Below are 14,545 nucleotides of genomic sequence, written 5' to 3' on the forward strand. Positions count from 1 at the left end.
CGTGTCAGATCAGTGACAACTGGCACGCCACGTATTAGATCAGTGACACGTGGTGTAAAAAAGTTATTTATAATCAAAATAGTCTTTGAAAGTTCAGGCATAAGTCATTTTCATCTCTAAAATTTTAAAAATTAATCAAATTAATCTTTATATAATTTTTTTATTTTTTCTTAATAATTTTAAATTTAAAATATTTTTTATACTACTAATTTTAATAAAAATGTAATTGACAAATAAAAAATTAGTAATTATATCTTTTCTTCTTAAAAATTTTTTCAATAAAATTATTTCTCTCCTTTAATTCTTCTCGAAATCTCTCAAAATCTCTCCTTTAGTTTTGTATTTTTTTATGGCAGCTTTCAAATGAGTCTATTTTATTCAAGCATATAAAATTATATACAGAAGAGCCAAAATCCATTCACTCAACTAAATACATTTTATGAACACTCTTTTAAAAATTAAAACCCTGGCCATCAACTAACCTATTGAAGTAACAAGTGGGCATTGTGCGACACCGATGATGGTGTCTGCCGTGCCAACCAGCGACGAATTTAAGGAGTCCAGCAACAAGTATCTCTAATGAGTGGGTGAGCGTCACGCGGTGATAGTGGATTGTGAGCCAAGCAGCGCGTCAAGGGAGAGTACGGAGTCGATGTTCTTTCCCGCGGTGGTTGAAACCGACACCGAGATTGGCTTCCGGTGAGGGAGAGAGAGGCGCGAGGGGAACGACGGACGCGCGACGAGGAGGAAGAGCCGGTCGGCGATGTTGGCTGCCGGCGAGGGAGAGAGAGACGCACGGAGGTGAGGACTACTTGCTGAGAGGCGACGACATGATGACCCCAGAAGGTGATGATGATTGCCGGTGAGGGTGCGATTGATGCCGGTAAAAGGAGATGATTGATGAAGGTGGGGTGGTAGAGGGTTTGAGGAGAAAAACTGTTTGGCATAGTTAAATTTTTTGATTAACTGAATGGATTTTTTTTATTTGAGTAATTTGGAGATTGTTTTTTATTTTTTATCTGTATTGGACTAGATTTTCAGCCGATTGTTTTCATTGTTAAAAAATTCCATTTTCTTCCTAGCGAAATTGATAATAATCATATCTAGAGCTAAGTTTCTTTACCGATTTGAATTCTAGTTGTAATTGACAGATTCAAATTTCTGTTTGAGAAGCTAAGTAAATATGAATATGGATTAATACCTCTTGTGCAAAATGACAACTAATAACAGATGCTTGAAGGATGCATATGCAGAGAGTCAGAAAGTAACATTGTAGTCATCAACACGCCACTCTTCGTATTGTTTGGATTCAGTTTGCGTACCTGCAAATATTAGGAAAATCGTGTCCTTCTCCAAGTGATCTTGTAATTCTTGACCATAGATTGAAAATAATATAGCAAGGTGGCGTCAGGTTAGGAAGTTATCTTCTACAAAGGCAACATACTTCACTGCTTCAACCATGGATCCATAGTGGTAAAAGAGGAGTGTTATGGGTCAGTAATTTTTGTGTTTTGTAACTATCAATCAGCCATTAATAATATTTTTAATGGTGTGAGATTAATTTTTTTTGATGGTTAAGTGCTGGCCAAATTGTTAAAAAAACGCTGGCCCTTAGACTTTTTCGTGGTAGAAGAGGAGTGTTAGAAGGTCAGTAACTTTTGTATTTTATAACTATCAATTAGCCATCAATGGTATTTTTTATTTTTAAAAATTGTTATCTATTGAATACGTGATTAAGAATTCTTGATAGAAATTTACTATTTATAATGCTAACTCAACTTCACATAACCATCCATATAAGTAACTCTCTAACTAACTTCTAAGTTCTAACTGACTATAACCTCTCTTTTTATTTGTGCAAATTGATATTTTTAAATTATTTACTAATATGCCATTCTATTGTAGAGACACTACAAAAGAATGCGTGCCTCCATAAAAAAATTATTAATGCTATACTGTATCAAAACAGTGACATATTTTTAAATATATAACAATTTATGTATATGTATTTAGTAGATTAAAATTTTGGAATAAGAGATTGATCATGATATGATATCAAAATTTAAGATTAAAAGATACACAATTTAATTTTTATTATTTCTAAAATAAAAAAATAACATTATACAAAATTCACATTTTAAGTCTAAAAGAATTCTTGCATAAGAAAACGTGTTATATATTAAATATATGCACATAAATGATTATATATTTAACAAATATCTTTATTAATACAGTATAGCATTAATAATTTTTTATGGAGGCAGATTTTTTTTAGTGTCTCTACAATGCAATGGCATAATAATAAATAATTTAAAAAATATATTAATTTAGTAATAAGTCTTAAGAACGGTGGCAATTAAAAGTTTTATATGGAACTTCTATATTAAAAGAATATATAGATTAAGTAGAATGATAAAAATCTCACATAATTCACTACTAACCAATTTACCTTACCTTCATATATATGATCTGTATCATAATAAGCAAGACATTCATATATATATGCCCCACATTTGATGAGCTCAAGCTCCAGTTGATTAGTGTTACTTTCAAATACTGAAATAGAGACAAAGATATAAGCACTGGAGAATGCACAAAATAAACAATATATACAATATTTTCAATCTTATTAGTAAAGACAAAAAGACAACAGACAAATTATTTTTCTATTAAAATATTAATTTTATTCTTATATATACCATAATCACTATACCGCTATTGATCACTAGTTCAACCATCTCAAACAACTAAAATGATAAAATCAAGAAAAAGTCATGATTCCCTAAAATGAACTAAATCCACCCCCAAAATCCATATCCGAACATTGAGAGCTTGGACATGGATATACATTGTTTGCATTATCATTAGATACCATATTTGGTGGCATAATAATGGAAGGCTTGTATGGTTCAATAATATCCTTCAAATCTGACAACATAGAAGGAGGAGGAGGAGTAGTGTCTTGTTTTATAGTTGGTACCTTACAATCCACCATGACCAAACATGGAGCATCATTAGGGGTGGCTTTGCACGTGTGCATGCCAATGTATGTGATTTGGTACATACAAGGATTCTCTTGTGTCCTCTGCACATGTTTGATTGCCCGGCAATTTTGATCATACTTTCTACTGCATCTAAAGTAGCTCCTGCGTGCAAATTGTAGATCATTAATAAACTACCTTTTAAATCACAATTATTAAGTTACGTTGCACAATAAACCAATAGTCTCAATCATACTTTGAATCCAACCACACATGCATAAAACGTGAAATTACTGTCATAATAATATAGAAGCGAAGCTTAAAATAGAAATAAAACACAAGAAACGAATGTAGTTGGGTATAAAATAAAGAAGCTCACATTTCACATCAACTTAAATTCCAGGACAAGTAACAAAACTAAAGAATCAACTATGTTTCGGCCAACACGACATTGAATATTTGCATAAAGAGGTTGGTGCATGATCCGATAGAACAAAGAAAGATATTAAAAGAACTATGGTTCAGGTCTTTCTGCATCAGTGTATGCCACATATTCAAGGAAGACCTTTAATTTTCCCCTCATGAAAATAAGGAAACCACTTCATTTCATTCTTACTTCATAATCTTAGTTTGATTTGGTTTTTGAAGATAGTGATGGTGGTCTTGATTCGGGAAGCATTTATATGGATCGAAAAGAACCTTCAACTGTGGTGGCAGAACAAATTAAATGCAGCAGCTTCCAAAGCTTCGCTTCAAGTGGAAAAGAAGAGGAATATGCCCCACGCACTAATGATCAAGTTTAATATATAGATTAGTATATTATTAGAATTTAGGCTATTTATGTTTATGACTTCATGCCTTTAGATTATATTCTCTTCTCGTGAGTTTAGTAATATTTAATTTTGAGGTGGTTGCTCAACCTTCAAGAAAAGCACAAGCTAAACTTTTTTCATAAGATAAATAAAAAAATTGTGTTTTTTGCTCTTAAGAGCTCCTGTGAGATATTTTTTAGACCCTTCAAAGTCCAATATTAAAAAGAATAATATACTCATTATTTTAAAATATGATACATAAGAATTAGTACATTAAAAATTTAATGCATTTTAATATAATAATAAGTTATAATTCAAACATTTTAAATCACAAAACTTAAATTTTCTATAATATATCTTTTCTTGACACTTACGTAAAAAACTTTATTGTTAATAATTATCAAGTATTAAGGAAAGTATCCTGAACATAATTTTTTAGTTTACAATTATTGTAATTAGATGACCTTAAATTCTTTTGACAATGAGTGATCTTAAAGATATTTTATTAAAATTATCAAACAAAACTACCACCAATTATTTGCAGAAGAATATGAATGATGTCAAAAGTCAAAGTCATAGATAAAATATAAGAATCATGTAACATGATTACTAGTTTTGTAGTTAATATGTAGTTAATATAAAAAAAAAGTCACTCATAAAAATGTTTAAAATGTCTTTTTTTTTAAATATTTTTTAATAATTAAAATTTAACACATATAATTAATTAAACTGTATTATTTTTATTAAAATGAGGATAAACAAAATAATTTGATTGAAAAATAGTAAATTAAATTTTAAATCGATCTAAATTAATATGATTCTTTTATAGAAAATAACTACAATATCTTTATTAAAGAAAATGCCTAAAATATTCTTTTTATATAATATGACTAAAATACTTTTATTATATATATATTTTGAAAATTCTAAATTCTAATCCTATGAGGCAGAGAAGTAAAGGATTAGAATTTAGAATTTTTAAAATTAATATATATAATAAGAGTATTTTAATTATTTTCTATAATAAAAGCATTGTAGTCATTTTTTATAAAAAATAATATTAATTTAAACAAATTTAAGATTTGATTTACTATTTTCTCGGTCAAATTAAATTGTCTAACTTAATTTTGATAAAAATAACACAATTTAATTGATTATATGTGTTAAATTTTAATTATTAAAAAATATTTTTTTTAAAAATATTTTAGAAGTCTTTATAAAGACTCTCAAAAAATTAAAAAAATGAAGTTATTGACTATATGTTGATTAAAATTCTGCTTATTATCTAAACTTTCTTTAAATATAATATCAAAGACATATTAGGGTGAAATTGATGGCAACCATAAACCACATAATAACACCAAGCAGATCAGACTATTTAGAGAGAAAATAAAAAAAGAAAATAAATAATATAATGATGACAGTTACCTAGGAAATTTAGAATTCTGAATTTCTTTCTCTCCATATTTCCTCCATGCATGATTATCATCTGCAGTGGGAGAGATTGTGGTCCATGTGTGTTCAGTCCTCCTAATAATAATTACCATTAACCAATATCAAAAATTTCAGATAAAAAAATATAGGTAAACAATAAAAATACTAAATAATGTGAATAATGAATATATTAAATGTTTAATTCATTAGATATATACGAATGATTATTCTAATGTTAAAATTTAAGAAATAATTTAAAAATAAAATATTTTTTATTTTATTAGATCAATTTTAAAATTTATTATTCAAATTATTTAAAAAAATTATTATGTAACTAACCAAACCCTTTCAAAAAAGATAGCATATATGCATGTCGCTTTCGAGCAAAATAGCATGCGGTACACAACAACAACTAACTAGCAGCCACAATCTATTGTAAATCATTATATCTCATAGCGAAAAGCAAATCCAAGAAAAACTAAGATTATTAATTATGGTATAAATATCTATTGTAAAAAGTCCTATATATAATCTCATAACTTCCTCCATTGTCCAATAATTCATTATGGTATAAATATCTTTTGATATCATATCAAAGTCCAACTATAAAACGTTAACATTTTGCAAACAATTATGTCAGTAAATTTTTTTTTGAATTAATTTTATATTCTAAATTTTAAACTTATCAATACTGAATTTTTAATATTAAACTACTCTTTCACCTTATCTCATAACAACAATAAAAAAATTTCATAGTCTATAAATTCAACCCAATAGAATACATAAATTCAATTATAATTTTAGTCTTTATTATTTTATCTTATCTTATCTTTAGTTATTCTTATCTTATCTTTATTTATTTTTATCTTTCTTAAGTTAATACTCTATATATATTTAATTTCACCTTCACAATTCAATCATTCAATCAATCAATAAAAATTCTTCCTATTTTTTTTTCTTATTATTTCACAATTTTATCACTTATTTAATAACCCTCCAAAAAATAAGATTAAAAAAGTAATTTTATAATAATAAAAAATATGCAATGGCTATGGCTAATGTTAACTAATTATAAGTTTACTCCCTATACTTGTTCTATCAAATTCTAGTATTTAAATTTTTCATTCGCCCAGAAAACATGTGCCAAGCCCTTTTCCTCTATATTGTTCATTTTTAATTCACAGAATTTGTCATGTTAATGGAACATTTTAGTTCATCTATGTTTTTAGTTTATTTTAATTCAATATATCTGTTGTTAGTTTTTACCTTTAATATACTATTTATTGAACAACTTACTCTTATTTTCCTTTTTCATTCTCTATCAAGCACAATAAACAATACAATATTCATATAAAATATATGAATTATCAAAACTTATTTTGCTAAAAAAGTTTTCATAAATAAATATTAATAATTGTTAATTTGAATTTTTCTATGTCCTGCCGTACGTGTGAAGTGAAACCCAACGCTGGGAAGTGGGAAGTGGGAACTCAAACTACCCACAAAACAACAACATTGCATTGAAGTGATGAGCTAATGCACAAAACAGAAACCCTTTTAGTTAGATTCATATCTGACACTTCATGTTTAGCCAACAATTTAATCAACGTAACCCCCGGCCCCCACCCCTTCCGAAAAGAAAACTAATATATAATTAGGAATAGTTTTAGGTATTTTCAGAAATAATTATATTTTAATATTTTTAACAGTTAAGTTTAATTATATATCAATTTTATTAAAATTATTAAAATATTAATATTTAAAATTTTTAAATATTATATAATAAAAAATAATTTCAGATATTTTTAAAATAATTATATTCTAATAATAATTTTAATTATTAAAAATATATACAATATATATTAATATTGACTATTAAAATTATTAAAGAAGATTTGAAATTTTCCAAAATAATAAGTGTATGTTCACGGAAGTTTGTGTCAAATATGAGGTACTACATGCCAAATATGCATCCATTAAAAAAGTAGCTATTTTTATTTACCTTCTTTTGTAGCAGCCTCTTCCAACTTTTTTGGGCGGAGTCAAATTAGATCTCTTCATACAATGAGATTCTCCTCCGGAATAATCATCGCTGGGACAAGGTTGTTCCTGGGAATGATTAGAAGCAAGAAGAGAAAGGGTTTCAGCGAAGGAAGTAAGGACGTTGCCAAGAAGCTCTTCAGCTGAGAGAGAAGTGTCGCCAATGGGGTTCTGAAGAAGAAGCTTCAGCTGAGTCGCAGCTTCTTGACCTTGAACAAGTTCTTTGATTATTATTCTTTTCTTCTTCGATGAGACATCGTTATTTTCAGAACAAAGGGTATTCTTCTTCATAATTGTTTGCCTTTTTTGGTTTGGATCTTGTAAGGGTTTTGTTATTATTGGTAACGATAAGAGGAGAGGCTAAAAAAGCATAATGAGAAGAGAAGGAAGAAGTGATATGCTTTTTGGGGTTAGTTTTGGCAATAACAATAAATAAATAATTAAATGTTGGGAAAGGCAGCGGGCTAGCTAGTAATTGTCTTATTGTCTAATTTGTTGTGATAAGAACGAGCAACATGGATGTCCATTCCCATGTAAAATTCATTTTTAAAGAGAGAATGAATATTAAATGTATGTTGAAAATAAAGACCTCATACATGTATAAATAGGAGTATAGTAGGAGACTTTTTTACACAACAATAATAAATAAATACTCTCTTTTTTTTTTTTACACTACAAAGCAATATAAAAATGTTCTCTTTCTTTCTCTTATTATAAACAAATGCAATTATCTCTTTTTTTACTTTTAATACATCTTTCTATCTTTATATATATATTTATGCAATTCTCTCTTTCTTTACTTTTTATACTCTTTTCTATCTTTATATATATATATACTCATTATAACATATAATATTATTATATATATACAAATCATTATTGAGCTAATTATTTTAATGCTAGAGTCGTCTATTAATACATCTTTATTTTATATTTAATATATCTTTTATTTATTTTACAACACGTTATTAGCACGAGACTCTGATCAAATTTTTAGGAAGACTCAGGTAACAAATTGTTCATTATGTCGAAACTCTCTCATCTTGAATTCAATGCTCTTGATATATCTGGAAACAATTATTTATCATGGATACAAGATGCTGAAATCCATCTTGATTCAATGGATCTTGGAGATACCATTAAGGCTGAAAATAATGCATCCTAGAAGGATAAAGCTAAAGCCATGATTTTTCTTCGTCGTCATCTTGACAAAGGATTGAAAAATGAATATCTTACATTAAAAGATCCTGCAGATCTTTGGAAAGACCTTGAAGAAAGGTATAATCATCAGAAAATGGTGATACTTCCTCAAGCCCGATATGAATGGACGCATTTGCGTTTACAAGATTTTAAATCTATAAATGAATATAATTCTGCAATGTTTCGAATCACCTCACGAATAAAATTGTGTGAGAAAAAATAACTGATCATGATATGTTGGAGAAAACTTTCTCAACCTTCCATGCCTCGAATGTGCTCCTACAGCAGCAGTATCAAGAGAAAGGGTTTAAAAAATATTCTGAGTTAATTTATTGCCTTCTTGTTGCTGAACGCAACAATGAGTTGTTATTGAAAAATCATGAAGCACGCCCAGCTGGCGCTGCCCCATTTCCTGAAGTAAATGTGGCAAATTACCCTAGAAGAGGTAAATGGCAAGGTTTTAATAATAAGAAAAATTATGGAAGGAAAAAGAATTATGTTCAAAAGAGAGGATCTCACCAGAAGTGGGATAAAGAAAGGAATATCGGACAGAGTAAATCAACAGAGGATAAGTGTTTCCGTTGTGGTGGAAAGGGCCATTGGTCACGTACCTGTCGTACCCCAAGGCACCTAGTCGATCTTTACCAGGCATCTTTGAAAAAGGACGACAAAGGAAAGGAAACAAATTTTGTTTCAAATGATGCTGAGAACTCCACCACTCATTATGATGCATCTGATTTCTTTGAGGATCTTGAAGAAAATATTGGTCATTTGATCAATGATGGAATAGTTTAATATGTGGGATTGTGAAGTATCTATGTAAATAAAAAATGTAAAGAACTTATTGTTAAGTTTTATTTTCTATGTATTTAAGTTTCAAATGTGATGTACATAAATAATGAAATATTAATGTTTATGAATTTTGAAATTATTAAATGTGTCAAATTTTAAAATAAAATTTTAGTATATGACATTATTTTATGTACAGTGTTTCTTAGAAAAATAATTCTGATCAAGTATTCAATTTAATTGTGCATACTACTCATTTTATTATTATTTGTTTTTGAAGAGAATGGCAATGATATGTAATGAAGATGTATGCCTTGCGGATAGTGCAAGTTCGCACACTATTCTCAAAAGTGATATATATTTTACCCATCTTGTGCCAAAAGAGGAATATGTTAATACTATTATTGGCTCAGGCAATGTGATAGAAGGCTCTGGAAGAGCTATAATTTTGTTTCCTGGAGGAACAAAATTTATAATAAATAATGCACTATTATCTACCAAGTCTCTGAGGAACTTGTTGAGTTTCAAAGATATTCGCCGAAATGGATATCATGTTGAGAGGATGAATGAGGAAAATCATGAGTATTTATGTATCACAACTCATGATTCAAATAAGAAAGTTATATTAGAAAAATTACCCTCACTTTCATCTGGGTTGTATTATACCAAGATTAGTGCAATTGAATCACATGCCATTGTAAACCAGAAGTTTACTAGCTCAAATGAGTTCATAACTTGGCACGACCGATTGGGTCATCCGAGAACAACCATGATGAGGAGAATTATTGAAAACTCTCATGGACATTCACTAAAGAACCAGAAGATTCTTAAAACTAGTGAATTTTGTTGTGTTGCATGTTCTCAGAAAAAATTAATTTTAAGGCCATCACCAGTAAAGATTGGATTTGAGTCCCTTGAATTCCTAGAAAGGATTCAAGGTGATATATGTGGACCTATTCATCCACCATGTGGATCTTTTAGATATTTTATGGTCCTAATAGATGCATCTTCGAGATGGTCACATGTGTGCTTATTATCTTCTCGCAACCTGGCGTTTGCGAGATTATTGGCTCAAATTATTCGATTAAAAGCACAATTTCCAGAAAATCCAATCAAAGCAATTCGTCTTGATAATGCTGGTAAATTTACTTCCCAAGCTTTTGATACTTATTGTATGGCTAATGTATAAGTGTTGAACATCCAGTAGCTCATGTTCACACACAAAATGGGTTAGCAGAATCACTTATTAAACGCCTCCAATTAATTGCTAGACCCTTACTTATGAGAACAAATCTCCCAACTTCGATTTTGGGGGCATGCTATTTTACATGCCGCAGCACTTATTCGTTTGAGGCCAACGAGTTACCATCAGTTCTCTCCTATTCAATTAGCTTTTGGCCAGCAGCCAAATATTTTCCATTTAAGAATATTTGGGTGTGCGATATATGTTCCCATTGCACCACCTAATCGCACCAAAATGGGACCCCAAAGAAAATTGGAAATATATGTTGGATATGATTCTCCCTCTATAGTGAGGTATCTTAAGATACAAACTGGAGATGTATTTAAAGCCCGGTTTGCGGATTGTCATTTTGATGAATCAAAATTTCCAACATTAGGGGGAGAGAAGAAGCTTCCTGAAAAGGAACTTAATTGGAATGCGTCATCGTTGATGCATTTAGATCCTCGATCAGGGCAATGTGAACTAGAAGTTCAAAAGATTATACATTTGCAAAGAATAGCAAATGAATTGCCTGATGCATTTTTCGATACAAAGAGGATAACCAAATCTTATATACCAGCAAAAAATGCTCCAATTCGAATTGATGTCCCAGTAGGACAAGTAGCCACTGAAGCAAATTCACGCCAGAAGCGTGGCAAGCATGTCGGTTCCAAAGACAAAAATCCTCGAAAGAGAAAAGAGGTAAATAATATTCCTGTTGAAAAAGATATAGTAGAGACACCTGTAGTTGTCCAAAATCATGATATAACGCCAGAAGACGTTCAGGTACCTAAAAATAGTGAAAATGACGAGATCTCAATAAATTATGTCTTTACAGGAGAAAAATGGGACCGAAATAAGACAATTGTCGATAAAATATTTGCATATAATGTGGCATTAAATATCATGCATGAAAGTAAGGATCTTGAGCCAAGATCAGTCGAAGGATGTCGACAAAGGAATGATTGGCCAAAATGGAAAGAAGCCTTGAAGGCTGAATTAGACTCACTTGCAAAACGTGAAGTCTTTGGACCTATAGTCCGTACACCTGAAGATGTAAAACCTGTTGGATATAAGTGGGTATTTGTGAGAAAATAAAATGAGAAAAATGAAGTTGTGCGCTATAAAGCCCGACTTGTGGGACAAGGTTTTTCACAAAGGCCCGGTATATATTATGAAGAAATGTATTCCCCTGTAGTGGATGCGATAACATTGCGTTATTTGGTCAGTTTTGCTGCATATCATAAACTGCATATGCATTTAATGGATGTGGTAACAGCTTATTTATACGGCTCATTAGATCAGGATATCTATATGAAAGTCCCTGAAGGACTAAAGAATCTAAACCATCCAATGAATATTCGCAAGGGTTATACTCAATCAAATTACAAAGATCTTTATATGGTCTAAAGCAATCTGGACGAATATGGTATAATCGTCTTACTGAGTATTTGGCCAAAAACGGATTCAAGAATGATGATATATGTCCATGTGTTTTCATAAAGAAAACTACATCTGGGTTCATTATAATTGCTGTTTACGTTGATGATTTAAATATCATTGGGATTCCTGAAGAGATTCCAACAATTATAAAAACTCTAAAAGAAGAGTTTGAGATGAAAGATCTTAGAAAGACTAAGTTTTGTCTCGGCCTGCAGATCGAGCATATAAAAAGTGGGATCTTTATTCATCAAATAACATACACAGAAAAGATATTGAAAATATTTTATATGGATAAGTCACATCCATTAAGTACCCCAATGATTGTAAGATCTTTGGATGTGGAAAAGAATCAATTCCGTCCTAAAGAAGAAAATGAAGATATCCTTGGTCTTGAAGTACCATATCTTAGTGCCATTTGAGCGCTAATGTATCTTGCTAATAATACGTGACCCAATATATCATTTGCTATGAATTTACTAGCAAGATATAGTTCCTCTCCAACTAGAAGACATTGGAGTGGAATTAAACAAATCTTTCGATATCTTCATGGGACAGTTGATATGGGATTGTTTTATCCCTATGGATCCAAGTCACAACTAGTTGGCTATGCAAATGCCGGATACTTGTCTGATCCACATAAAGGGAGATCTCAAATAGGATATCTGTTTACATATGGTGGAACAAATATATCAGGGAGGTCCACGAAACAGACGATTGCTGCAACCTCCTCTAATCATGCTGAAATACTTGCGATACATGAAGTTAGTCGCGAGTGTTTTTGGCTCAGGAGTTTGATCCAATATATTCTATCATCATGTGGACTGATTGATCATATGATAGCTCCAACTGTCCTGTTTGAAGTTAATACAGCATGCATTGCTCAACTTAAGGGTGGATACATCAAAGGTGATAGAACAAAGCATATTTCTCCCAAATTCTTCTTCACTCATGATCTTCAAAATCAAGGGACAATTGATGTCCAACAGATCCGCTCAAGTGACAATCTGGCAGATTTATTTATAAAGTCACTCCCAAAATCTTCCTTTGAAAGATTGGTACATGAGATTGGGATGCGCCGATTTCGAGACATTAAATAATGTCAGTAAGAGGGGGAGAATGTACTCTTTTTTCCTTGGTCAGGTTTTTTTTCCCATTGGGTTTTTCTTGATAAAGTTTTTAATGAAGCAGTCCCTATCACAAAGGATATTGTACTCTTTTTCCTTCACTAAGGTTTTTCCCACAGGGTTTTCCTTTAGTAAGGTTTTAATGAGGCAATAATCCTAAATGGACATCCAAGGGGGAGTGTTGTGATAAGAACGAGCAACGTGGATGCCCATTCCCATGTAAAACTTATTTTCAAAGAGAGAATGAATATTAAATGCATGTTGAAAATAAAGATCCGATGCATGTATAAATAGGGGTATGGTACGAGACCTTTTTACACAACAATAATAAACAAATACTCTCTTTTTTCTTTCTTACACTACAAAGCAATATAAAAATGTTCTCTTTCTTTCTCTTACTATAAACAAATGCAATTCTCTATCTTTTTACTTTTAATACTTCTTTCTATCTTTATATATATATTTATGCAATTCTCTCTTTCTTTACTTTTTATACTCTTTTCTCTCTCTCTCTCTCTCTATATATATATTACAACATATAATATTATTATTATTATTATTATATATATATATATATATATATATATATATATATCATTATTGAGCTAATTATTTTAATGCTAGAGTCGTATATTAATACATCTTTATTTTATATTTAATATATCTTTTATTTATTTTACAACATAATTGATATTAGATGTGTAATATTATTTTTTGACTAATTATTTTTACAAAAATATATAATAACAAAAAATATTTAGCCAAAATCTATCAAAATAAAGTTAAATACTGACTTTTTGTTTTATCTTTCTAATATTGCTATTCTTTTTAATTTCTAAATATTTCTTTTTTTCCACTATAGGATAAGGAACAAAGCTTTTTTTTCACGCACATAATTAAGAACGAAATAAATTAGTTTCCAAAAGTTTTCTGTTACAAGAAAGTAAATTACCAAAAAAAAATTTCAAAAAATTTAGATATTTATAAAAAGTATCCTTACAAAATTAAATGATAAAACCCCCATAAATTTAAAAGGGTAATAAAAAATTAAATATTAGACATATATTAGATTTTGATAAATTTTTTTACAATAAAATGATTAAAAAATAAACTTTTCTTTTTTAAAATTTAGTAATTTTATATAAAATAATTTTTTTTGTGATGCTTCTTTTTGTGAATATTTGAAAATGTTTTGAAAAAAAACTCTTATATAAAGAGACATGTTAAAAATATAACTATTGATATAATTTTTTATTAATTTAAATTTTTTGAAAAAATAATATATATCATGACAACTTATTATGATCAAACTTCAATATATTAAATAATTAATACAATAAGAATTTTGATTAAATTTAACTATTTACATTATGATAAAAATCATAATATTGAGATATAAATTTATAATTTAATCTATTTTTTTTAGTCATAGTATGCTAAAAAAGACATTAATAATCTACATACATCAATATATATAACGGTTTGATAAAAATTAAAACA

General features: G+C 29.4%; 1 protein-coding gene across 7 annotated transcripts; it reads right to left on the reverse strand.

Moving 5' to 3' along the window:
• Positions 1 to 413: 413 nt before the first annotated feature.
• Positions 414 to 7,820, reverse strand: LOC130940661 (WRKY DNA-binding transcription factor 70-like). Of its 7 annotated transcripts, none has more exons than XR_009070353.1 (6): positions 7,230 to 7,820; positions 5,222 to 5,323; positions 2,981 to 3,146; positions 2,455 to 2,556; positions 1,202 to 1,370; positions 414 to 936 (listed from the first exon to the last, which is right to left on the reverse strand). XR_009070353.1 is itself a non-coding variant. In XM_057868868.1 (6 exons), the coding sequence occupies exons 1-5, from the start codon at positions 7,556 to 7,558 to the stop codon at positions 1,221 to 1,223; spliced, it is 801 nt and encodes a 266-aa protein (XP_057724851.1). In that variant the 5' UTR covers positions 7,559 to 7,820; the 3' UTR covers positions 414 to 936; positions 1,202 to 1,220. The 7 variants fall into 7 exon arrangements, 5 of the variants coding, with proteins under 5 accessions (XP_057724851.1, XP_057724853.1, XP_057724854.1 ...); XR_009070354.1 differs by having other exon boundaries at positions 1,323 to 1,448; XM_057868868.1 differs by having other exon boundaries at positions 1,202 to 1,322.
• Positions 7,821 to 14,545: the final 6,725 nt, after the last annotated feature.

This window comes from Arachis stenosperma, chromosome 7 (assembly GCF_014773155.1).
Source record: "Arachis stenosperma cultivar V10309 chromosome 7, arast.V10309.gnm1.PFL2, whole genome shotgun sequence".
NCBI classification, from domain to species: Eukaryota; Viridiplantae; Streptophyta; class Magnoliopsida; order Fabales; family Fabaceae; genus Arachis; species Arachis stenosperma.

Excerpts from the sequence above, each read along its gene's own strand:
- LOC130940661 (XM_057868868.1), bottom strand. The coding sequence starts at position 7,558 with ATGAAGAAGAATACCCTTTGTTCTGAAAATAACGATGTCTCATCGAAG. Across the intron at positions 5,324-7,229 it reads AGAGGCTGCTACAAAAGAAG|GAGGACTGAACACACATGGA; the intron begins GTAAATAAAAAT and ends AATTATTATTAG. Across the intron at positions 1,323-2,454 it reads TACAGATCATATATATGAAG|GTACGCAAACTGAATCCAAA; the intron begins GTAAGGTAAATT and ends TAATATTTGCAG.